At 50.5% G+C, this 25622-nt stretch overlaps 1 protein-coding gene across 2 annotated transcripts in view; it reads left to right on the top strand.

The window, feature by feature from the left end:
* The first annotated feature begins 10975 nt into the window (after positions 1-10975).
* Positions 10976-25622, top strand: part of ATP9A (ATPase phospholipid transporting 9A (putative)) — a 128902-nt gene continuing 114255 nt past the window's right edge. Inside the window, exon 1 of one of the 2 annotated variants that reach the window (XM_044262820.1) lies at positions 10976-11067. In XM_044262820.1, coding sequence (XP_044118755.1) covers positions 11000-11067 — 68 coding nt within the window. In that variant the 5' untranslated portion in view covers positions 10976-10999. The remainder of the gene's footprint in view (positions 11068-25622) is intronic. The other variant, XM_044262821.1, reaches the window with a different exon arrangement.

The raw sequence follows: 25622 nt of genomic DNA on the forward strand, positions 1-25622 counted from the left end.
TGCTGTCTTGTTGGAGAATAAATTTTGGATGGTTTTTTTTTTTTTTTTTTTTTCTCCCCCCCCCCCCCGCTCCCCCCTCTACCAGGTGTGTATGAGTTTTTCTGGTTCATTTCTGCTCTAAACCTGAGAACTCTCACTTAAGCATCATTTTGCCCTCAGGACCCTCCAGGTCCTAGAATCGAAGATGTATGTGCATCTGGTTACCTACATGCTGTCCCCGTGTTCTCAAGTACACAGATAACTGCTTGCTGCTTGGCATCTTTCTTTTTAATCCAAAAAGTTCTGTTAGAGTAAATTTATTCTAGAGAACTTCTACTTGTGACCACAGGAGGCTTACCATACAGGAGATTCCCCTGTAACTGCCCATCCTAATCTGGTAGGAGTCACTGGGCAGAGAGAGACACCATTTCCTCCAGAACGGACTGCTGAGAATCGCATAGGACTTGGCACTTTATTCCAAGGGAGGATTGTATGAGAGGATGGTGAAAGAAATATCCACTAGGGAGAGAGAACAAGGGCAAGATCAGGTTAGTGTCCTACTGGGAAAGGTACCCTGTTGCTTACCTTTTTTTTGCAGTGTTTCTCTTTGCAAACCCAGTGGGAAGTACCGGAGTCAGGCTTGAGACCCTTGCAGATGTGGATTCGACCCCATCAGTGAACGGGTTCTCCTGACTGTCGAGGACGCTGGGGATTCGTTCTCGTGGCCTTTAACCTGATGTGAGCCCTGCTTGGCTACCTCCTTGGGAGGTGGGTGACCTCTCCCTGCAAGGGTTGTCCGTCCTTTGGCCTCAACTCGTCTAAATTTGGAGTGAGGTGGGCATTGCATTTACTCCAAAAGCAAGATTAACCCAGCCCTTAGATAATGTTAATGGAAGTATAAACCCTCCTCACGCTGGGAAGTACTTATTTGACAGAGAGGGGAAAGCAATGTGGGCCTTGATCCCAGGACCCTGAGATCATGACCAGAGCAGAAGGCAGCGGCTTAACCCACTGAGCCACCCAGGCACCCCTCGTAAACAGTCTTGATCATCATTGAGGGATAGTGTACCTCCTGGCCAGTTGACCTCGGGGAGCTTCCTACCGCAGGGATCAATGGGGCGAAGATGGACGGTCCGAAGATGGACCCATGGAGCAACATGGGTTGGCAGTGGTTTGTGTAAGTGTGCATTTTGTCTATGTGTGTTTTCTCTGCCCTAAGTTTGAAGCTAATTCTCCAGGTTGGGATGTGAGTGCGTCACGTAGAATCTCGCTCGTTTCTGTTGAAGGAGCCAGTGTGTAAGCAGTGCAGGTGTCACGAGACTTGGTCACTTCAGACCTGCCGACCTCTTGGTATTTATGGGTTCCTTGTAGTCAGACTCTGTTGTTGAAACCTGATGGGAGGTCGAAGGAAATCTCCGCTTACCCACTTTAAACTGTCACTTGTATCTCAGTGAGACTGGAAGGGGGGGTGGGAATAAATTCCGTATTTCCCCCGATCCTCTGCCTTCAGTTGACACCCCTAGAACCTGTCAGAAAAGCGTTCTGGGAAAGGAACTGGTGCTTCGTTGCAGTCATGTTGGCACAGAGGGTCTGGGGAAGGTTAGAGGCGGCCCCTTGCTCCAGGTGGGGATGGTGCCTTGGTTGATGGGCCCACCTGGCCTGTCAGCTGTGCAGAAGGGGAGGGCAGTCTGGAAGGAAGGTGGCGGTTCACCTCTCTGTGTCTGGGAGCACTGGGTTGAGCCAGGTGACCTCTGAAAGTATGGAAATGCCTGCATGTTTACAGGAAGCCCTTCAGTTGTTTCAAGGGCAACCCTCACAGCTGCAAGACCTGCTTACAATGCTGTAGGTGGCTTGAGCCCCAACTGGGAAGTTAATGCTGGTCCACATCCATAGAACATCAGGAAACAAAGTCAGGGGTTAAGTGACATGGGTACACATCTGGTCCGCAAAGGATGGGTTCATGAGCTCACGACCTTGGATATCTCATCTGCGAAATGGGGAGAATCTATTTGCTTTGTAGGATTAATGGCGAGAGCATGAAAACAACCTGGAACGCAGGGAGCGTTCAGGATGGCAGTACCCCTTGTTGGGCTCAGAAAGTCGACCCTATCCTTGGGGAGATTTGTCCCAACCCCGGGGGCAGGTGGATCCTGATTCAGTGTGTTGAGACCCAGGGAGGAGGTCACCTGGGTCAGGAGATGCCCAGCAGTGGGCACCTCCTTTATCTTGAAGATGACGGTTACGTAGCTCCTTGCGTGTGTGCAATGGTGTATTTTCATCATTCCTGGAAGGATTGCTTTCGAAGGATAAAGGTGCAAGAGGAAATAGAGGTTGAGTCAGGGTAATTTCGTATTTTAAGATTTTTTTTTTTATTTGACAGAGGTCACAAGTAGGCAGAGAGAGGAAAGGAAGCAGGCTCCCTGCTGAGCGGAGAGTCTGATGCGGGGCTCGATTCCAGGACCCTGGGATCATGACCTGAGCAGAAGGCTGAGGCTATAACCCACTGAGCCACCCTGGCGCCCGAAGTTGGGGTAATTTTTAAGGTGGGTTTTCACATAGTAACTGAGTTTCAACAGGGTTCATCCCGTTTCATTGGTTCCTGTGTGTGTGTTTAACCTTCCCCGCCCTGCTGCTATTGACCCAACCCAAGATCTCCCGATGCCTGTGGTCGGAAGTGAAGGTGGCAGGACACTGCTCTCTCCTAGACCCTCATCCCTTGGTGTGGCAGAAGTTCATTCTGGGTCTGTCAAAAAGCTGTATTTTGGCTAAGCCTGTGTTTCTGACACAGGACTCAAAGCCTGTGTTTCTGACATAGGACTCAATCCCAGGACCCTGGGATCACGACCTAAGGAGAAGACAGATGCCCCCAAAGGTATTCATTGAAAGAAGGCACTTTTTCCTGTGGAGGAAGTCGAAGGTCTTGGTAGAGCCTTGATCCTACCAGTTCCCTCAGTTCTGTTCTCTCTTTACAAACAAAATCATGAAGCGTTTAAATAAGGATTGCCCATTTCTCTCTTAAGAGTTTATTTGCGATAGAGTTGGCCCGTGCAAGAGTGCACACGGGTTGTGGGGGAGAGGGAGGGAGAGAAGCAGGCTCCCCATTTGAGCTGAAGGCAGACGCTTAACTGACTGAGCCACCCAGGTGCCCCAGGAATACCCATTCCTTTTTGAAAAAAGAAATAGACTGTTTATTGCTTTTGCCTAACAAATACATCTCTTCGGCCATCTATTTTATTTGAAGTCACAGGCAGTACATGATTTCATCAATGGCAGAGAATGTCCTTTATCTTCCAGAAGGATCTAAAAGTAAATGAGTCTTGAAGGATGTATACATGCAGAAGTGAATTTTCTCAGGAAAGCTGGGGAAAGGTTTGGATAGAAAATTAGAAAGAAAATTAAAGTACGTTTTGCTGTAAAATGTAACTGGCAAAGTGGCATGATCCCAAATACGAATTATGATTGTACTGAATTTGTATATATATATGTTTTTTTTTTTTAAAGATTCCCAGGCACCCCAGAATTTGTATTTTTTTAATGGGGTATATGTCACATTTATTAGTGACAGGTACGACATAATGATTCAGCATTTGTGAAATGACCACAGAGATTTGGAATGCCTTTTTTTTTCTTTTTTTAAATTAAAGGTTTTACTTCTTTATTTGACAGAGCACAAGTGGGGGGAGAGGCAGAGGGAGACGGGGAAGCAGGCTCCCTCAGAGAAGGGGAAGTCTGATATGGGACTAGAACCTAGGACTCCAGGATCATGACCTAAGCAGAAGGCAGTGGCTTAAGCAACTGAGCCACACAGACACCCTAGGAACCCATATTAAAAGGAAATGGGTTGGTTTTCAAAGCAATCATTCTGATATGCCCAAAGAAGCCATTGTTTTTGGTAAAATATGGCTGTTGTGTATGGTTTTACAATCTTAGTACACATGAAAATCCAGACTTAATGCCTAAAGGAAAAAATCCGGAGCCAGGGACACCTGGGTGGCTCAGTCGGTTGGGCATCTGTCTTTGGCTCAGATCATGATCCTGGGGTCCTGGGCTGGAGTTCCGAGTTGGGCTCCCTGCTTAGCACAGAGCCTGGTTCTCCCTCAGCCTGCTGTTCTCTGCTTGTGCTCTTTGTCTCACGTGTTCTCTCTCTCTCTCTCAAAATTCAAAAAACAAAAAACAAAAATTCTAGGTCTGTGTCATTTAGCTTTAACCTGTTCCAGCTATTCCTGAATATTAAAAGAAATAAAGAGCTTTAGTTAAACTAGGCCAAAATCAGGATAAGGAAGTAAATTTACCTCTCAAAAGTGGGCTTTGCAACTGTGGTATTTAAGATAAGCCCTTGCAAAAATGTTCCGAAGAAGCATCAAGCTCTGTGTTTTATTAAAGTCAAAAGTGTATTTGGCGCCTGGGTGGCTCAGTGGGTTAAGCCGCTGCCTTCGGCTCGGGTCATGATCTCAGGGTCCTGGGATCGAGTCCCGCATCGGGCTCTCTGCTCGGCGGGGAGCCTGCTTCCCTCTCACTCTCTGCCTGCCTCTCCATCTACTTGTGATTTCGCTCTGTCAAGTGAATGAATAAAATCTTAAAAAAAAAAAAAAAATCTATTTGGCGGCACCTGGGTGGCTCAGTTGGTTAAGTGTCTGCATTTGTCTCAGGTCATGATCCCAAGTCCTAGGTTGGGCTCCCTGCTCTGCAGGGAGTCTGCTTCTCTCCCTGCTCATATTCTCTCTCTCTCTCATGTGTGCTGTCTCTCCAAGTCTTAAAAAAAAAGTATATTTGAAAGTGCCCATTTTGGGAGAAGAAATATCCCAAATGGCCTCCAGAACTGTCCCCTCCCCTATTCTTTCCACCCTCCAGGCTTTTGTTAACAGCTTAACTACTTGAAGCAACAACTAAGTTGAAAGGAATAGGGGCATCCTAAAGACTGAGGCACCAAACAAAGATGAAGTTAATTTTATCCCCACTGGGTCACTGGTCCTTAAAAGCCATGAAGCCAGTGGTCCTCCGGGTTTCCCATAAATCCGTTTGAGGGCTTTTGTTTCTGTTTTCTAACATGTGCTGATACTCTGATGGGAAAAATTATTTCTGCTAACTTCTCGAAATATCCTGAGGTAATTGACATGACAGAGACCAATAATACCTTCATCTTCATTTTTCTCACATGGGAAAGACCCCAGAGCAAAGAAGGGGACGCTCAAGGAATTTCAGATCACCACCTTCTGGGATCATGCAGGGCAGTGAAATTAAGGGGGAAATCAGAGGGGTCCACTTGGGTGGCTAATGTTCTATTTTTATCGAGTAAGGAGGATTAGCAACTGCACAACAGATACCTTTCCCATCCACATGGCGTTTTGGGCTTTCAAAATGTTTACTTGTGGATTTGCTGTCTACTCTTATATAATATTTAAAAAAGGAAAATCATGGCTCCTACAAATAGAAAAGGACATGTGTCAAAGATTTCACGAGCAGATTTACAGCAGATTCAAAAGAATCAACCCCGCCCCCACACCCCTGGGAAAGCAGGCAGTCAGGACCATGGAAGCAAATGCACACGTGGGATCCACAGGGCAATGCTTGCATTCCCCTAGATAAAATTCATCTGCATTTCTATGGGCAAGAGTCATGTGTATTAATAGTTTCTCAACAGAGTTGTGAAATAAGAAAGGCACAAGTTGCCTGGATAATATCTTCTAGAAGCCCGCAGTCCCGAACACCAGAGAGCTGGGATTGTGTGTCTGTTAACTGTATCTCCCCTGTACTCTGCACCCAGTACCCGGAACACTGTAGGTCCTCCGTGAAGATTCCCTGAATGAATGACTGTTCTGTGGCATCTTCCCTAAGCTCCCTATGTCTTTTTGGAGGTAAAAACACCACTGTAGGGCGCCTGGGTGACTCAGTGGGTTAAGCCACTGCCTTCAGCTCAGGTCATGAGATCGGGGTCCTGGGATCGAGTCCCAAAATGGGCTCTCTGCTCAGCAGGGAGCCTGCTTCCTCCTCTCTGTGCCTGCCTCTCTGCCTACTTGTGATCTCTCTCTCTGTCAAATAAATAAAAAATCTTAAAAAAAAAAAAAAACACTGTACAAACCAAATAGTATTACTAAGTCCTAAGTAGATACTGTTGCTTCTGGAAAGTTCTTAAGGAGTTATTTTTCAAAAGGGGGGGGGGTCGGTGTGTGTCGGGGGAGGGGAATGATGAGATTAGTGTTGGACACAGCCTTGCTAGACATTTAAAAATTATTTCACCTCCCATTCTGGCCTGGTGGGTCTCAACCCTCCAGGACATTTTGCCCTTTAGGACATTTCACAATAACTGAAGACATCTGTGGTTGTCACAGCTCGGAGGGGGGAGGGGAGCTGCTGCTGGCTTCTAGGGGAAAGCAACCAGGGTACTGCTAAACATCCTGCAATGCACAGGAAAGCCGCCAGGATAAAGGACTATTCAGCCCACATGTCAGTAGCACCCAGGTTGAGCTGCTCTGCTGTAGGGAGCACCTAGAGCCTTCACCCAGAATCATTCAGAAAGAAGATTCCAGGCACCCAAAGAACTTCACCTCTCCCTGCAGCTGGAGAGCGCCCAAAAGATTTGTAATAATTCTGAGTTCCCAAGGCACCCGGGTGGCTCAGCTGGTTAAGTGTCCGTCTGACTCTTGACTTTGGCTCAGGGCATGATCTCAGGGTTGTGGGTTCGTGCCCCATGGTGGGGGTCTGCGCTCAGCTGGGAGTCTACTAGAGAGTCTCTCTCTCTCTCTGTCCCTACTCCACTCAAGTTTGCTGTCTGTCTAGCTCTAAAATAAATTTTTTTAAAAAATTGTGTTTATTTGACAGAGCGCATGTAGGCAGAGAGGCAGGCAGAGGGGAGAGGGGAAGCAGGCTCGAGCCCAACGCAGGGCTCCATCCCAGGACCCTGGGACCCTGACCCAAGCTGAAGGCAGAGGCTGAACGGACTGAGCCACCCCGGTGCTCCATAAATAAATAAATCTTAAAAAATTAATAATTCTGAGTTCCCATGTTCCCTGCCTCCATTTCATGTATGCTAGCACCCGTGACCTCTTGTCTACTTACTGCCAATATGCTATAAACAGCTTGGAGATCCATGTAAACAAGGCTTCCCGGTGGGCTGTATAGAGATCTCAAAATAGATTATGGCCTCAGCCTACCATCTGTTGTTGAGGCTGGGTGGCCTCTACATACCTCACTGTCTTTTGGAAAGCAGAGACTGGACTAGGTTGGCTTATCTGTTGAAGACCTTTCTGTTCCAGGTATCAGTACTGGGAGTTTTCCTGTATTCAGGGCCTGCTGGGCTGAGAGGGCTCCAAGGGTCACAAAGAGACTGCAAGCAGAACCCCGAGGTGTCCATTCCCAGGACCGCGGGGAGAAGGCAGGGCCGGGCCAGGAAGAGGGAAGTGGTGTCCTGCTGAGTGGGACCCCCGGCTGCCCCTCCCTCCTCACTGCCCTGTCCTAGCCCTGCTCTTCTCCTGGCCCCCAGCACGGCTCTCAAAGGCCCCATAGGCCTCTCTCCTGCCCCATGCATCTAGATCGCTGTCAAGATGAGATAAAAGCTTTTAAGTGCCTCTCTTCCTGAGGGATCGCCTTGCTGAAGTCTTTTGAGAAGTGTCTTTTCCAATGCTTATTTATAAAAGTGTACTGGAAAAAAACAAAACAAAACAAAACTTGGGAAAACAAAAACAGTAAAAATCATACCTCTTCTCACATGAAAATATTACCTCTGGAGAGAAAGAGGGGGCTCCCTTGGTCTTTTAAAAAATTGTTCATTTAGGTGCACCTGACTGGCTCAGTTGGAAGAGCCTGAGACTTCTTAATCTCGGGGTTGTGAGTTTGAGCCCCACCGAGGGGGGGTGGGCGCCTGAGTGGCTCAGTGGGTTAAACCTCTGCCTTGGGCTTGGGTCATGATCTCAGGGTCCTGGGGGCTCTCTGCTCAGCGGGGAGCCTGCTTCCTCCCCTCCATCTGCCTTCTGTTCTGCCTACTTGTGATCTCTCTCACTGTCAAATAAATAAATAAAATCTTTTAAAAAAAACTTGAAAAAGATACAATGAAAAATGATTATGTAAAAACACTGTAAAAGTCATACATGTTTACTAAAGAAAAAAATAGAGTAAATTTTATTTTTTATTAAAAATTTTATTTTTGGGGCGCCTGGGTGGCTCAGTAGGTTAAGCCGCTGCCTTCGGCTCAGGTCATGATCTCGGGGTCCTGGGATCGAGTCCCGCATCGGGCTCTCTGCTCAGCAGGGAGCCTGCTTCCCTCTCTCTCTCTGCCTGCCTCTCTGTCTACTTGTGATCTCTCTCTGTCAAATAAATAAATAAAATCTTTAAAAAAAAAAATCTATTTTTAAAAATAAGGAAACTAAGATCCATGTACCAGCCTTATGCAAGATGTTAATAACAAGGGAACTGCTGAGTTTGGGTTGAGGGCGACATGGAGTAGATAGGTATGGGGCTGGGGGGGGGGAGCTCTTTCTCCTATCTGCTCAGATTTTGTATAAATCCCAAACTAACCCCCCAAAATAGTCTATAAATTAAACCATATTTTAAATATCTATCTAGAATCTTTCTGTCCAGAGAGGACCAATGGATAAGTACTATGGTGCTTGTTCTTTAATTAGGGAAACATAAGGATATTACCAACAGTAGGGGGAGGAGGAATTGTAGGCGCTTCGCTTCCCCGAGTATGACCCTGCACATGGATTGTGCTAAGGCCTTCCCTTTCCCATGACTGCACTGAACTCGTCCAACTCTGTAATAACGAGCCTTACAGAGTGCTTCCTCTGCATAGCCACTCTTGGAATTGTTTTCTGTTTACGATGAACTCATTTAAATCTTCCAACAATCCTGTGAGGCTGGCACCATCCACACTTTATTCATGAAGCCACTGAGGTCTGGCCGTTTGTAAGTTGTCCGGGAGAGTGATACAGGATAGCAGGGCCATGGTTCTACTACAGCTTTCAGAAAAAGAGAGCACAGTCTGACGGCGGTGGCCGCGGATGGATTCCACAAGGGCCGCAGGGAGCTTGGAACTATCTGGAAATGGGGACTGGGAGGTGGCTGGAAGTGTCGTAACTTCGTCCTGCCTGTGAGAGCCTGAAAAGCCAAGCCCTGGAGCCCAGCCTGGTTCCTTCCTAAGCTCATTGCTTTGTGCAGGTCACTCTGACCGGCTCTGTCCCCACTTACAGGGTTGCTAGCGCCCTAGCTGGCGGAGGATTAAATATGGAACTCTATGCACATTTTAGGTGCGTGAGGAAAAACCAAATCTCGCCTGGGCAGGGCCCCAGATGTGTGGGGTCACAATCTCTGGTCTTTAATGTTGGCCTGCGTGGGAGTGGAGTGGAGAGGAGGGTCTGCGGGTTTGCAGCTGAGGTGAGGTGGGTGGAGCTTAAGGGGCACCTCCAGGGGAGCAGGTAGGAGAGGGTGGAAAGGCCCTACCTTCGGGCCACAGTCAGTAAACACATCCAGGTGTTCACGTTTCCTCCACGCAGTGAGCACTGAGTGTTGACTGTGTGCCTGGCCCCTGTGCTCAACACCACCTCTCAGCAGAGGCAGGAGAGAAAGCTAAGCAAACCCAGCTCTGTTAGCCAGACGGTGCTCTTTTCCCTTCGAAGGCACGATGCCCCCATTCTAACCGCCTGCTTCTTTTCATGAGGAGCTTCACAGTGACATGACATAAGTCACACTTCTGGGTTTGGGATTGGCCTTCCTTTAGGCAGGGTCCTAGACACAGATACCTGGTGGCTCCTAGCACACATATTAAAAGGCACGCATATGCCGTGTGAAATATATTAGGTGTAATTAACTTAGAACTTCGCTTTAGTCACAGGAAGCTAGTTTACAGGGTTTGACATTTTGAGGCTCCTCAATTACATATAGGTTTTCAATACCACCCCCTTCTGACTTTACTTCTGGCACCAGGACTCATTTTCTTCCTGTTCTCAAGGCTTTAACAGGTCCTTGAAAGTTCATGGATCCTACAGACTGTGTGGGAGTGTGTGAACACCCAGGTGCGGATGTGGGTCTGGGTGGAGGGGTCAGGTGTGCGTGTGTGTGAGAGTCTCAGCATGCTTGAATGTGTGTGAGGGCCTGGGAGGGCAGGTGTAAGCCCCAGAGGCAGCTGAGGGAGGGAGTGTGACAATGAGTGTGTGCATGTGTGTGACTGCGAATCCCAGGGATCCAGGCCAGAGAGTGAGGGTGTGCGAGGGGGACTGAAAGTGGAGTGAGGTGGGGTGTGTGATTGTGATCCTGGACCACCCAAGTATGAGGCCCAAGATTCAGGATGGGGAGAGAAGGGGGACCAATACGGGGGAGTGTGGTAGGGTGTACAGGTGTGTGATCGTGGATGTCAGGGGGTGAGGTGATGGAGTGTGTGCGTGTGTGTGTGTGCGCGCGTGATCGTGGATGTCGGGGCTGAGGTGGCAGGGTGCGCATGTGGTTGTGAAAGGGGACCACAGGGAACCAAGCGGATGAGAATGAGTGCGTGTCTGCAGGGCTGGAGCGTGGCAGTGCATGTTGGTGCCAGCGTGACCACGAGAGGAAATGCCCCCGGTGGGACCGGGGGGTGCGCCCGGTGTGTGCATCTGCGGGAGAGCGGCTGATGGGGTTGGGGGGGCGGCCGGCGGGCGCGCGCGCGCACGGCGAGGCGTGGGCGGGGGGCGCGTGGCCGGGTGGGCGCGCGTGGGGGGCGCGCGGCGCGGGCGGGGGGCGGGGACACTGCGGCGGCGGCGGCGCGGACACAGCCGGCCGCCCCCCGTGGCAGGCGCGGCGCGGGGCGAGCGGGCGCAGCGCGGAGCTCGGGCCCATGGTGCGTCCGTGTCCGTCGGTCGGGCCGCGCGGGCGGCTCCGCGCGTGGCCCGGCGCTCGCGAGCTCGCCCCCTCGCTGCGGGCCCGGCCCGCCCGCTGCCGCCGCCTCCTCCCCCGGGGCGGCGCGGCGCCGGCGGGCGGCGGCGCGGAGGCCGGACCGGGCGGCGGCCCAGGCGGCGCTGGGGGCGCGGCGGCCAAGGCGGGCGGCGCGGGCGACATGACGGACAACATCCCGCTGCAGCCGGTGCGCCAGAAGAAGCGGATGGACAGCAGGCCCCGCGCCGGGTGAGCGGGGCCCGGGGACGGCGGCCGCCTTTGTGCGCGCGGGCCGGGGTTGGGCGCCGGGGCGGCCTGGCCGGGCCTGACAGGTTGGCCGCGCCGCAGCCGGCGCCATGAGCCGGCGGCTGGCCGGGGAGACGGGCGGGTCATCCCCGCTGCAGCTCGGGCCCGGGCCCCGTGGGCGATCCGGTCCCTTCTGGGCCCGAGCGCGCGGCTGCCTTGCACTCCTGCCCACCTTCCTTTAGAAACCCCGAGAAGCCGGACCCGCCCCGGCGCTGTGTACCGCGCGCGGAATTAAGACCAGCCGTGCCTTTTCACCCCTTTATTGTTTCCTGATTACTTCTTGTCGTTGTGATTACGATCTGGTCCACATCAAACCTTACTCCGCGCCTGGGAACGGCCCTCGGGAGCCCGGATATGCTGAGCTTACTGGTGGGGCGAGGCTCGGCCTCCTCCGCAGACCCGCCGCGGGGTCCCCCATCAGAGCCTCCGGGTCCCAGCCTCCGGACGCCGCCTTGCCTTCCCGGCCTGGGTGGATCTGAAACCCGCAGCCGCAGGAGGCTGGGCGGGGCTCCTCCTGGTCCACGGGAGGACCTCCCGCTCCCCACTATTTGAGGGAAGGAGCCCCCCTGGCAGGGCTGGGGGTTGCCACCTGCTGTACGTTCCCCGCATTGACCGACCCCAGGGCCGCCTAGGCTTGTGTTTCCTTCTCCTAGAGAGAGAGGACGGGTAGGCATTTTGCGCCCTGCCGTCCTTCCGTTCGGAGGATGGCAGTGACCTGTTGAGATTGTGAGGGACTTCTGCCTGCGACAGACTTACCTGGGGGTAAGGATAGATGGGGGGGGCGGGGGGAGATGGTTAAAATAAATGCACATTCCCTGGCCTTGGCCAGGCCCGCCAATCAGAGTTCTTGGGGGTGGGGGTGGGGGGTGGAACCTGGAAATGTGCTTTTTCCCAGGCTGCCCAGGTGAGGTTGACGTCCCCTGACTGCTGAGGCCGGGAGCTGGGCGGGGCTGCGGCCTTGGACCCGCCCTTTCCCTTAACATCCTGCGCTCTCAGGCCATTTCCTTGTGGCGGCTGCTGAATGCGGCGTCAGTTGCTTGGTGCAGGAGGCGGGGAGGGTGCGCCCTTAGGATTGCTTGCTTCCATCAGGTGTCCGTGGAATTAAAAAAAAAAAAGAGTGACGCTAGCTGCCATTTTGTGGGGTCTTTGTCCCCGTCTTCCTTGAGTTTTGCGCTGGCCCCTGTTGATGTAGAACAGAGGAGAAAGGAGCTCAGTGAGGTGAAGGACTGCGGGGGAGATGCTGCGAAATGGAGACTGCGCTCAGGGTCGCTCCGCCCGAAGACAGCCCTCCATCCCTGCTTTCACCGTTCTCGCGTCTTTTAATCCTGACTACTCAAGGCTAAACAATGATGATTAACTTGAGCTCTGTGCCTGGATAGTGTCTGCGTGTGAGATACACCCTCGGCAAATACTTCGATGGATTTGTGTTATCAGTGGACTCAAGTCCTCTAGTTACAATTCGCGTTTAAAAACAATTATGAGCTGCCTACTTGGTGCAGGGGCGGTGCCAGGGGGACGGGAATGCAAAGATTAATTAAATAAGCCTTGTCAACGGCGCCTGGGTGGCCCAGCGGGTTGGGCGTCTGTCATTGGCTGGGGTCATGATCTCCAGGACCTGGGATTGAGCCCCGCGTGGGGCTTCCTGCTCTCCGGGGAGTTTGCTTTTCTTTCTCTCTCTCTCTCTCCCCCCTTCCTCCCTCCCTCTCTCCTTCCCTCGCCCGCTCCTCCTCACCGCTCTTTCTGTTTCTCTCTCAAATAAATAAATGAAATCTTTAACACACACACACACACACACACACACACACACCCAAAAAACCAAAACACAAAAAAACCCAAGCCCTTTCGAACTCGCACAGGCCTCCTGATGCTGGCTGTGCATTGAAATCACCTGAGGACCTTAACAACCACCATCTCTGCCCCAGTGTTAAACCTTTGAAATAATCTGGGGTGAGACCTGGGTATCTTTTATTTTTTAAAGCCCCCGGTATGATTTTTCTGTGCCGTGGTAGTTGAGAACCCCTGATTCAGTGCATGAGAGAGAAATGCAGGTAATTATTTAAAAGTGATGATTACCAGGATAGAGATGTACTGTTAATATGGGGATCAGAGGGGGTGGTGCAGACAGTTAACAAAATTTGTTTGGTGTTGGAGTGGAGGAACACATTCCCTTTTAGAATTTGCCACTTTGGAACTAATTTATTTCCTAAACAGTGACTCTGATTGAGATTCAGATCCTCTATCAGGAGAGCCAGGCATATGTGTATATTTTTTCATATTTAATTTGCATTTTTAGGAGTAGCCACATCAAGGGGGGAATCTGGGTGTTTGGAAACACTTTGGAAGCAGAGGGGTGCGAAGCTCCCTGAAGGAAAGTTAAGATTCAGTGATGTTAAATCATTAGTGTGAGGTCACAGAGATAGCCAGTGTAGGGGGTGCATTTGAACCCTGTCGACTCATTTCATCTAAATGGCTCTAAGCTGTAGGATGGTTGGGGGTTTTATGGTTAAATCAAAAACGTAGGTGCTGTGAGTCCCAGGAGACAGAGGGTAATTAACGCTGGGTCACTCAGTGTATGTTACCAGGACATGTAGTTTATTCGCTGAAGGAATCCTGTGGCTCCGATGTTCTTTCTCTCTCTCTATTAAGTTTCCACATCCTGATGCTGGGAAACTTCCCCCAGTGGCTCAGGTACGAAACATGGCTTGCGCACAGCGTTGCTGGAAACCATTCTCTGACTTCACAAGCTTTGTGGCTCCTTGAATGGAGTTCCCTTCTTAGTGAAGGACCAGACGTTGGTTGTGAGGAGTATGGGTTCCAGAGTTGAGGAGGTTGGTTCAAGTCCAGGCTCCATCTCTGACCAACTATTTGACTTTGGGAAAATTATTTCACCTCTCTGGGTCTCAGTTTTTCCATCTGTAAAGTGGGACGAACAAGAATTCTGGCTACCTCAGAGGTCGTGTTAGAGACTTAATCCATGTACGGTTTAGAACAGTGAGCACTCAGTACGTCTTAGTATTTGTTGGGGCGAATGGGAATAAATAGGCCTCTGCATGAGTTTTGCTACTGGGGGCATTCCAGAAGCCTGCGTTGAGAGAAAGGGGCCTTCGATAATGGGACATTAAAAATACCATGGATCTCATGACTCTGTTCTGATCAAAGCTGGGAAAATGATTATCTTCTTTCAGCTACTCCAGCCAGATATGTGGAGGCGCTGGTGGGGTATTGTAGGGCAAGAGCTTGTGCTCGGCCAGACTAAGACTTCGTGGCCATATTGGATGAGGATGCTTTGATTTTTTTTTTTTTTTTAAAAGATGTTATTTATTTATTTGTCAGAGAGAGAGGGAGAGAGAGCGAGTACAGGCAGACAGAGAGGCAGGCAGAGGCAGAGGGAGAAGCAGGCTCCCTGCCGAGCAAGGAGCCCGATGTGGGACTCGATCCCAGGACGCTGGGATCATGACCTGAGCCGAAGGCAGCTGCTTAACCAACTGAGCCACCCAGGCGTCCCAGGATGCTTTGATTTTTGATGTATTTGGACTAGGAAGTTCCAGACAATGAACTGGGTTTAGGAAGAGCTGATGAGGTTCATATTCTACTAAATCTTTTTTTTTTTTTTTTTTTTAAGATTTTGTTTGTTTATTTGACAAAGATCACAAGTAGGCAGAGAGGCAGGCAGAGACCGAGGAAGGGAAGCTGGCACCCCGCTGAGCAGAGAGCCCCGATGTGGGGCTCGATTCCAGGACCCTGGGATCATGACCTGAGCTGTAGGCAGAGGCTTTAACCCACTGAGCCACCCAGGCGCCCCCCCACTAAATTTTTATTTATTTATTTATTTGACAGAGAGAGAGATCACAAGTAGGCAGAGAGGCAGGCAGGGAGAGAGAGAGAGAGAGGAGGAAGCAGGCTCCCTGCTGAGCAGAGAGCCTGACACGGGACTCGATCCCAGGACTCTGAGATCATGACCTGAGCCGAAGGCAGCGGCTTAACCCATTGAGCCACCCAGGCGCCCTCTACTAAATTTTTTTTAACAATTTTATTGAGGCATAATTTACACAACAAAATACTTATGTAGTAAATATACAGTTCGTTGATTTTTTTTACTTTAAAAGATTTTATTTATTAGAGCGAGGGCAAGCATGAACAAGGAGGGAGAGAAGGAGAGGCAGACTCCCTACTGAGCAGGGAGCCGGAAGCGGGGCTGGATCCCAGGACCCTCGATCCCAGGACCATGAGATCAAGGCAGAGCTCATGATTAACTTAACTGACTGACCCACCCAGGTGCCTCACAATTCAGTTCTCTGTGTTATGAGTTCAAGCCCCACATTGGGTGTAGAGATTATTTAAAAATGAAGGTAAAAATAATAAAAGTAAAGTTACAGAGTTGGTACAGCTTTCATCACAGTCTGGTTTTCAAACACTTCCGTCCTCATGCCCATTTGCACTTGGTCCCACTGATGTTTCTATTTCCATACGTTTGCATTTTTTGGAAATTTCATGTAAATGAAATCATGCAATATGTCATCTTGTGTCTGGTTTCTTTCAGCACAGTGGTTTCAAAGTGCCTTTTTATTGCTTAATAGGGTATATAATATAGGGTATATTATATACCTTATAATACATATCATACATATATTATATATATTATTATAATTATATACCCTCATAATATATATTATATATAATATATATTATATAGGATATATTATATATGGGTATATTACTTTTATTTTTTTTTACCAAGATGGACATTTGGATTATTTCTGGTTTTTGCGTATTATAACTAATACCATAAAGAACATTCAAGTCTCTTTGTGGACAAAGGCTTTCATTTCTCCTGTCTACCCTGAGTTTTAGAGAGGCAGTGTGTCAGTGTTTCCTGTGTCCCCCATGACGGGATGGTTCTGCCTCCTCTTTCACCATTTATTTGGTCCTGGACCTCCTTCCCTATAGAAGTCTGGGTGGAGCTCACCCATACCTATGGCCTCAGTGGCCACCCTACCAGAGAATCAAGTCATCTGTCCGCCTCTTGGCTCCTGCCCTCAGCCTGCTCGAAAGCAAACTCACGGTCTGGCCCCCACCACAAGCCTGGTCTTCCCTCCTCTGGTGTTCCCAAGCTCCCAGAGCCGGTGCCGTCTCCTCAGTGGCACAATCTGGAAACCCAGGCATCATCCCAGATGCCGCCTTTGCCCTCATCTTCCGTGGCTCATCCTTTACCACCGCCTCCCACGTTCCGCCTCCCTCCCCCACTCCAAATTGCCTGGCACATGGCAGTCTGCACACAGGTCCCTCAAGGCAACCATCACCGTCGTCACTTACCTCCCTGCATCCGAGGTGTCCGCTGGCCAGTGAGGGGTCCACCCTGCGGCCAGAGCAGAGGTGGCCAGATGCTCTGATCATGAAAACGGTTTGCTCGAAGCCCTCTCGTAGCTTTCCATTTCTTGAGACCCGTGCCGTCCACCCATGGTGGTCATGAGCCTCATGTGGCTATTTACATTCAGAGAATAATTAGAATTACATACAGGTAAAAATTTAGCACCTTAGCGGCACTAGCCACCTTTCAGTCCCCGGAACCTGCGTGTGGGCGGTGCCTGTGTGTGGGATGATGAAAGCACATGCATTTCCACCATCACTGAAAGTTCTGCTGTGGCCGCTGCTTCCTTCCATCATCACCTTCACACACTGTAGCCTGGCCCCTTTCCCCTGTTGTAACCACACTGTGTTCACTATCTCCTCCTGAGGTCCCTCTGGACACAGGACCTTTGCACATGCTGTTCTCTGCCTGGAATGTCCTCTCCCCTCTTCACCTAGTCAATGAAGCCATACTGGGGTCTCCCATCCTCAGGGGCGCCTTTGCTGATGTTCCTGATGAGCGATCAGATCCTACTCAGAGCCTCTCTGCTTCTTTTCTGTCTTGCACAGTTGGAGTGTGACACGGGCTCATGTGATCATTCAGCTGGGAACCGTGGGGCCCCGGTTGGTGACAGCTTAATCACCATCACACAGAGGCTGGCACAGAGTAGGTGCCCAGTAAGTCCTTCTTTTTTTTAAAGATTTTATTTATTTATTTTGTCAGAGAGAGAGAGAGCTCACAAGCAGGCAGAGTGGCAGGCAGAGGCAGAGAGAGAAGCGGTCTCCCCGCCAAGCAAGGAGCCGAACGCGGGCTCCATCGCAGGACCTAGGATCATGACCTGAGCCGAAGGCAGCAGCTTAACCCACTGAGCCACCCAGGCGTCCCCAGTAAGTCCTTTTTGAGAGAAGGAATGCCTGAAGCTGATCTCCAGTTTATGGTCTCCTGGGGGTGGGGGATGGTAACCTTGATAATCCAGGCAGAAGTCCTTTGGGCGTTCTCGGAATGCTGCTTACTCCTTCTGACGTGACTCTCTGGCCCACAGTCTTCGCTGGTGGATGCACCAAGTCTTAACCACACTTGGTGGGCACACGAGGTGGGCAAAATGATTTGAGCGTGGGGGTGGGAAACTTGGGTGTGTGAATACCAGAAGGGAGCGTCAGGCAGAGAGAAGACATCCTGGGTTCCCTCTGCCTTTGTCTCTTTTCCTCCACTGAGGGACAGAAGCTTAGGTGGTGTCTGGGCTTGTGAGGTGAGTTTTCATCTTTAAATACAAGACTCTTGGGGCACCTGGGTGGCTCAGATGGTTAAGCATCTGCCTTTGGCTCAGGTCGTCATCTCCATGTCCTGGGATGGAGCCCCACGTCGGGCTCCCTGCTCAGTGGGTGTCTGCTTCTCCCTATCCCTCTGCCTCTCCCCCTGCTTCTGTGTGCATACTTTCTCTCTCTCATTCTCTCTATAATGAATAAATCTTTTTTTTTTTTTAAAGATTTTATTTATTTATTTGACAGACAGAGATCACAAGTAGGCAGAGAGGCAGGCAGAGAGAAAGAGAGGAGGAAGCAGGCTCCCCGCTGAGCAGAGAGCCCAATGCGGGGCTCGATCCCAGGACCCTGGGATCATGGCCTGAGCCGAAAGCAGAGGCTTTAACCTACTGAGCCACCCAGGTGCCCCTAATGAATAAATCTTTAAAAATAATAAAAGCTGCATATTCTAGTGAGGAGTTTTTTTGGTGGATGATTTATGTGAAAAACCTTATAGGCCATTCATGTAAGTAGTCAAGCATTTAAGGGAAAAGAATAAAAGAATACGGAATCTGGATTGCCACCGGGGATACAGCATGCAGGGGCGAGGTGGGCAGAATGACAGCCCCCGGACCTGGGAGTGTATGAACTTCCAAGGCAAAAGGGACTTTGCCAGTGCGATTAAGTGAATGGTTTTGAGATGGGGAGACTGTCCTGGATTAGCCAGGTGGGCCCAGTGTGATGACAAGCGCCCTTAAAATTGAGGAGAATGAGCCCAAGAGACTCTGGAAGACCTGGAAGACGGGGACTGCTGGCTTGGAGATGGAGAAGGGAGCGCGTGCAGGGGGCAGGGTAGGGGGAGCTGAGGGGGGCATCTGGAAACGGGAAACTTCAAGGAAACAAACAGCCTCCAGAGGGAACCCGGCCCTGCTGACATCTTGATTGGAGGCGGGTGAGACCTGCTGTGGACGCCTGACCTCTAGAACCGTAAGACGATAGACATACGGTGATGGGTTACAGCAGCGAGCGGGACCCGTGCTGGAGCGGTGGATCCCCTAAGCCCTGGAGCACATTCCTGCCCTGGCTTCACATCCCAGGGGGTCTGCGGCGGCGGGCCAGGGCGGGGGAGGCCTGCCTGCTGGGTACAGCAGAGGCATCGCAAGGCCCAGAGCTCATGCTTACCTTTTGCTTAAGGATGCAGAATTAATTAAAATGTTATTTATTTTGTTTGTTAGTTATCAGAGAAAGAGAGCACAAGCAGGGGGAGCCGCAGGCAGAGGCAGAGGGAGACACCCCGCCGAGCAGGGAGCCCGGTGAGGGACCCCATCCCAGGGACCCTGGGATCATGACCTGAGCCAAGGGCAGACGTCCAACCATCTGAGTCACCAGGCGTCACAGAGGGTGCAGAATTTAAACGGACGTGTTGTGTGACCCGCTCACTGACCGCCGACAGGAGAAGCAATGCTTCCTCGAGGTCGTCAGTGTCTTAACTCTGAGCTAAGGTTTTCTTGCCCGCCCTGCACAGTGCCCCTTTGATGTTGGTACTTTTTTTTCTTTTTTAAGATTCTATTTATTTATTTGACAGAGATCACAAGTAGGTAGAGAGGCAGGCAGAGAGAGAGGAGGAAGCACACTCCCTGCTGAGCAGAGAGCCTAGTTCTGGGCTCCATCCCAGGACCCTGGGATCATGACCTGAGCTGAAGGCAGAGGCTTTAACCCACTGAGCCACCCAGGCGACCCTAGGCTGTGGTTTTAAATACCCAGCCCAGTTGACTGCCGGCTTTGTGGATTTGTTCGTTAAAGAGTTTGGGTTCTGGGGCCACACAGACTTCGATGAACGGACCAGTTTTGCCATTTTCCCGCTTCTGTTGCTCCGGACCACCGTCTTTTCCCCTCTTGTGCTTCAGCTCCCTCTTGGGCAACAGGAGGACACGGGGAGGGTGCGTGGCTGGCCGGCCCTCGGGCGTGCAGGGGAGTGTTAGGAGGGCTGGCGAGCCTTAGAAATCGTTCTTCTCCCGGCCTGGAGGGTGGGACTCTCGCACTGGACCACATCGTGTCCTCTTCTTCCTCGGTCTCTGGAGAGCTCTAGTTGAGTACGATCTTGAGCTGGAAAATATCCCGCAGAGGGCTTGATGCCACGAGAAGCCCACATGACCGCGTCTAGTGACAGGGCTGTGGCAGGCTCTGTGTGCCTTTGCAGCAGTCCTCGGCACCGCGCCAGGACCCGGGTCCCTCGGTGATGTGGATGTCACTGCTTATGTGACAGAAGAAAAAGAATGCCAGTGCAGGGAGCTCTTCCCATGCGGACCTTTATTCCACTGAACGGTTTAAAGCCATCCTTCCTAATTTGTGGCGTTCAGATGCCCTTTCTCTTTTGACACGACGGAGGTAGTATTAGACATAGTTTGGTGGATTCTCGTTATTCACGGTGGTTATGTTCCAGAAGGTTCCTGCCAGCCCTGAATTGGCCAAGACAGAGCCACTGCTCCTGGGGGAGACACAGGGTTAGTTCTCTGCAAGCTTCTGGTCATGTTTTACCTATTTTAAAAGTATATTTTGGTCTAAAGACTCTATTTTATTTTTTAAAAGATTTTATTTATATATTTGACAGAGATCACAAGTAGGCAGAGAGAGAGGAGGAGGAAGAAGCAGGCTCCCTGCTAAGAAGAGAGCCCAATGCGGGACTTGATCCCAGGACCCTGAGATCATGACCTGAGCTGGAGGCAGAGGCTTAACCCCTTGAGCCACCCAGGCAGCCAGGACTCTGTATTCACTAACAAAAAGCTCCAAAGTGCACAAAGCATGGTCCTAAACAGACAGTGGGAAGGGCCCGCATGTACAGGGTGGAGCCGGACTGACGTGTCACACTGTCCCACCTCATCTAGGGAAGTTGTGAGAGGTGGTACGATGTTTTGCCACACGTGTCTGTGAGTGACCACGACAATCAATGCTGTGAACATTGATTTTGAGGTTATAAATTTTAGGTAGTGGGTGGATTTGCAAATACAGAAACCACAAGTAATGAGGATCGGATGTATGTAGGGGTGTGTGTGTGTGTGTGTGTGTGTGTGTGTGTGTTGATGCCATGAGGGTGGTATTAGGTCTACAGGGTACAGAGGTGTGCTTGGGGACAGGACAGAGGAGGGGGGTGGGCTGATGGGTGACATCCGTAGCCCCCAGCCCTGCCCCTCCCCGTGGTGGAATGGAGAGTTGTGTAAACAGCTCTTTGCCCCCTTGGATGAGAATAGTTGAGACAAGCCTGGACAGCGGCCCACTGGAAAGTGCCCTCCGCGTCCTCTGCCAGCCGGTCAGCTGTACTTACGCCAACAATTTCCTGTTCCCGACTCCCTGCCCAGAACCAGGCAGTGACGCCAGGGGGTTGGAATTATAAAGCCGGGCAGGGATGCGGAAGCGTAGAGGTGAATGTGGGAGCCCTGCTGCAGGGGCTTCCTAGAGGAGGGCCGGTGGCTGGAGGCCCTGCACGCTGGTCCCAAAGAGAGAGTGTGGCCGTTTGACCTTGACCTAAGGCACCCATGCAACAAGCTTGAAGAGGAAATCTTTGGACTTTTGGCTGTTCTCAGAACTTTCTTTTAGCATCATTCCCAAGTGCTAACAATGAAAGTCCTGAATTCACTCTGGTGGTATTTTGTGGCCACTTTTGAGAATGGATGTGGGGTGCCTCCAGCTTCACTTATGACAGTGACTGGACTTTGGTTTAATTTCTAAAGAAAGAGTCTACTTGTGGGGCTCCTGGGTGGCTCTGGGCATGATCTTGGGGTCCTGGGATCGAGCCTTACATGGGGCTCCCTGCTCAGCGGGGAGCCTGCTTCCTCCTCTCTCTCTGCCTGCTTCTCTGCTACTTGTGATCTCTCTCTCTGTCAAATAAATAAATAAAATCTTAAAAAAAAAAAAAAGACTACTTACAATGTTCTTAGCAATGACTTTTACCTAAAGAGCTGGAACAGTGCTGAATTCTTTTTTTTTTTTTTAATTTTATTTATTTATTTGTCAGAGAGAGAGAGTGTGTAGAAGTGAGCACACACAGGGGGAGCAGCAGGCAGAGGGAGAAATGTGCTCCCTGCTTGGTGGGGAGCCCCATACAGGACTTGATCCCAGGACACTAGAATCGACCTGACTGAAGGCAGGTGCTTAATCAACTGAGCCGCCCAGATGTCACCCCCTGCTTTTTTTTTTTTTTTAAAGAGTTATTTATTTATTTTAAAGGACCGACAGAACAAGCAGGGGGGCAGGCAGAGGGAAAGAGAGGATCTCAAGCCGACTCCGTGCTGAGTGAGGAGCCTGACGCGGGGCTTGATCCCCGGACCCTGAGATCATGACCTGAGCCAAAACCAAGAGTTGGAGGCTCCACGGACCACATTGCCTATTCGCCCAGAACAGTGCGCAATTCTTAAGCTTGTATCTGTTTTCTTTCATTTGTGTAATTTGGAAAGATTGGTGGAGAAACGTCGCCAAAGATCACTTTGGGTGGCCCATGGCCAGACCCTGAAAGGCTAGCAATTATTTTTATGGTTCTTTCTGTTTGTGCCAAGTGATACTTGCTTTTCTTGTTGTTGTTGTAGTGATAGTGAGTTTCCTTTCAGAATATATTTCCATGAAAAACAGAGAACTGACTTAAAGAACAGTATGAATTCCATCAAAGATCGTGAAGTTTGTAGATGTGCCCCCAGACATGTCTGATCTTTAGGGAGCGGCCGCGTGTGCTAAAATGTTGCTTTTAGCCTAAGAATACTGTAATATTGCTGTAACGGGGAGGAAATGGGATAATCTGATTTTGCTAATAGATTAAAACATTTTTTTGTTTTGCCAAGTTATCCATGAAAGACAAGATTTTTTTTTTTAAATATGATTTTTAAACAATGGCTAGTTTACCAGGTCAGTTTGGGATCTTAATGTTGCCTTTATCATTGTATAAACAGTCTGGGGGGATTTGGGGAGGGGCAGTTGGAAGGGGTCCAGGGAGAGCGAGGCTCCCAGTGGGAAATGAAGGGCAGCCGGATGCTTTTCTCATCACAGTCAGATCTCTGTGGCATTTGCCAGATGCCAGGAGGAGGAGCCCGTTGGCCTGCCTCGCCGAGGAGGAAGCAGGGCGGCGCGTGGACAGTGCCCTCCCCTGGCAGGGGAGAATGGGGCCTGGCAGGGTCTCCCACCCTCTGCCGGGCCATCTGCTGTGACACAGGGTGAAGTCAGACCTGGCCAGGTGGGACCTCAGCAATTCTCAGCCTCGGCACTGTTGACATTTGGGGTGTGACAGTTGTCTCTTGTGGCGGCTGTCCTGTCTGTTGTTGGATGTGTGACAGTAGCCCGGGCCCCTGCCCACGGGATGCCAACAATGTCTTCCAACCAGTTATGACAACCAGAGATGTCGCAGACACTGCCCAAGGTGCCCCTGTGCCAGGGGTTGGGGAGTGGGGTGGGGGCAAAAATTGCACCTGTTAGGAGCCACTGGGCTAAGGGTGTGAGTATTCACTATGCTTGGCTGTGTCCCTTAGTGTCCTGTGAAGTCTGCCCCTTTCTGTCTCCCTCCTTCCTCCCTCTTCCCCTTCCTTCCCTTTTCCTCCCTCTTTCCCTTTTCTTTTTTTCTTTTTTTTTTTTTTTAAGATTTTTATTTATTTATTTGACAGAGATCACATGTAGGCAGAGAGGCAGGCAGAGAGAGAGGAAGGGAAGCAGACTCCTCGCCGAGCAGAGAGCCCGACATGGGGCTCGATCCCAGGACCCCAAGATCATGACCCGAGCTGAAGGCAGAGGCTTTAACCCACTGAGCCACCCAGGCACCCCTCTCCCTTTTATTTCTTAAGGAAATACCTGTTAGGCAAGAAGTTCATGTTGGGACTGTTGCTCCTCACTCTGAGTTCAGCTTTCTGATTCAGTGGCTACAGAAGCCCTGAGTGGTTGGAAGAGAGCCCCTGGGAAGTGTTAGGGGCTGAGGTGTAGCCCTGCGCAGATTCTCTGTTGAAGCCTTAACCTCCAGGCCCTCGGACTGTGGTTCCTGTATTTGGCGATAGAGCCTTTAAGAATGATGTGAGGCTGTTGGGATGGGCCCTGTTCCAGTCTGACCGGTGTCCTTATGAGAAGTGGAAACAGGGACACACAAGTGAGATGCCAGGGTGAAAGGAAAGACCATGTGAGGACCCAGGAGCAGGGCATCCCTCTGCAAACCAAGGGGAGAGGCCCAGGAGAAACCCATCTTGGCTATACCTTGACCTTGGGCTTCTAGCCTCCAGAACTGGGAGAAGATAAAGTTCTATTTAAGGCACCCGTCCTGTGGTGCTTGATTATGGGAACCTAGCAAACTCATCCTGGAAGTATCCTACTTATGACCGTTTTGGCAAGCGAGGTATCTGCTGATGTTATTAATAAGCCTTCATTCTAAATTGATGACGAGTTCCTTAGCAGTTCTCTTTAGATAGTCCTGTCTCCAGAACCCTCTGTGAGCATGTTGCGAAGTCATGGGGACTGGAAGGGCACCTGAGGGGCTCAGTGGTTAAGCGTCTGCCTTCAGCTCAGGTCATGATCCCAGAGTCCTGGGATCGAGCCCCGTATCAGGCTCGCTGGTCAAGGGGAAGGCTGCTTCTCCCTCTCTCACTCCTCTGCTGTGTTCCCTCTCCTGCTCTGTCTCTGTCAAATGAATAAATAAAAGCTTTAAAAAAAAAGTCATGGGGACTGGTGCTGACCCCCCTCACCACCCCCCCAACCTGAAACGTGTACCACGTGCTCGGCCAGGTGGAGGGGCTGGAGGCGCTGGCCACTTCCTTTGGCTTAAAGAGCTCCCGGCAGTCACACATCAGGCTGTGCTTTGTATGGTTTGTTGCTAGTTCTGGTCACTTGGATTGTGCTGGAGGAATTTGATGACGATTTTAATGGTTGCTAACCACCACTGCATGCTTCCTAGGTGCCCCAGCAGTGTTCTAGAGTTTTAAGCACATCCTGTTCCTCCTGACAGCCCTGCTTTACGGATGATGAGACTGAGGAACAGAGGGTTTTTTTCCTTTGAGAATGGTTTTGGGGATGCCTGGGTGGCTTAGTGGATTAAGTATCTGCCTTTGGCTCAGGTCCTGATCTCAGGGTCCCCTTGCGCTCCCTGCTCATCAGGGAGTGTGCTTCTCCCTCTCCCTCTGCCTGTAGCTCCCCCTGCTTGTGCTCCCTCTTTCTCTCTCTCTCTCTGACAAATAAATAAATAAAAATCTTAAAAAAATAAAAGAGTGGTTTTGGTTTAGAATGACAAAGACTTCATTTCAGTTTTCTCTTAATTTTAACTTTTAACTTTTTTTTAAAAAAAAATTTCATTTATTTATTTGACACAGAGAGAGGGGTCACAAGTAGGCAGAGAGGCAGGCAGAGAGAGAGAGAGAGGAGGAAGCAGGCTCCCTGCTGAGCAGAGAGGCCAGATGCAGGGCTTGATCCCAGGACCCTGAGATTATGACCTGAGCAGAAGGTAAAGGCTTAACCCACTGAGCCACCCAGGTGCCCCAATTTTTATTATTTCTTAAAGATTTTTTTTTTATTAGAGAGCACATAAGTGGGAGGTGGAGGGGCAAAGGCAGAGGGAAAAGGAGCTCCCCAGTGAGCAGGAGACCAATGCGGGGCTCCTTCCCAGGACCCTGGGATCATGACCTGAGCTGAAGGCAGATGTTTAATGAATTGAGCAACCCAGGCACCCCTCAATTTTTTTTTTTTTGAAGATTTCTTTATTTGAGAGAGAGAATGTGTATGCAAGTGGGGAGAAGGGTAGAGAGAGAATCTCCAGCAGACTCCCCGCTGAGCACAGGGCCTGACTCCGACTCTGGGGCTTGATCTCACAACCCTGAGCTTCTGACCTGAGCCAAAACCAAGAGTCAACCCTTAACTCACTGAGCCACCTGGGTGCCCTCATTTCAGTTTTTTAAAAG

This window comes from Neovison vison, chromosome 8, assembly GCF_020171115.1.
Source record: "Neovison vison isolate M4711 chromosome 8, ASM_NN_V1, whole genome shotgun sequence".
NCBI classification, from domain to species: domain Eukaryota; kingdom Metazoa; phylum Chordata; class Mammalia; order Carnivora; family Mustelidae; genus Neogale; species Neogale vison.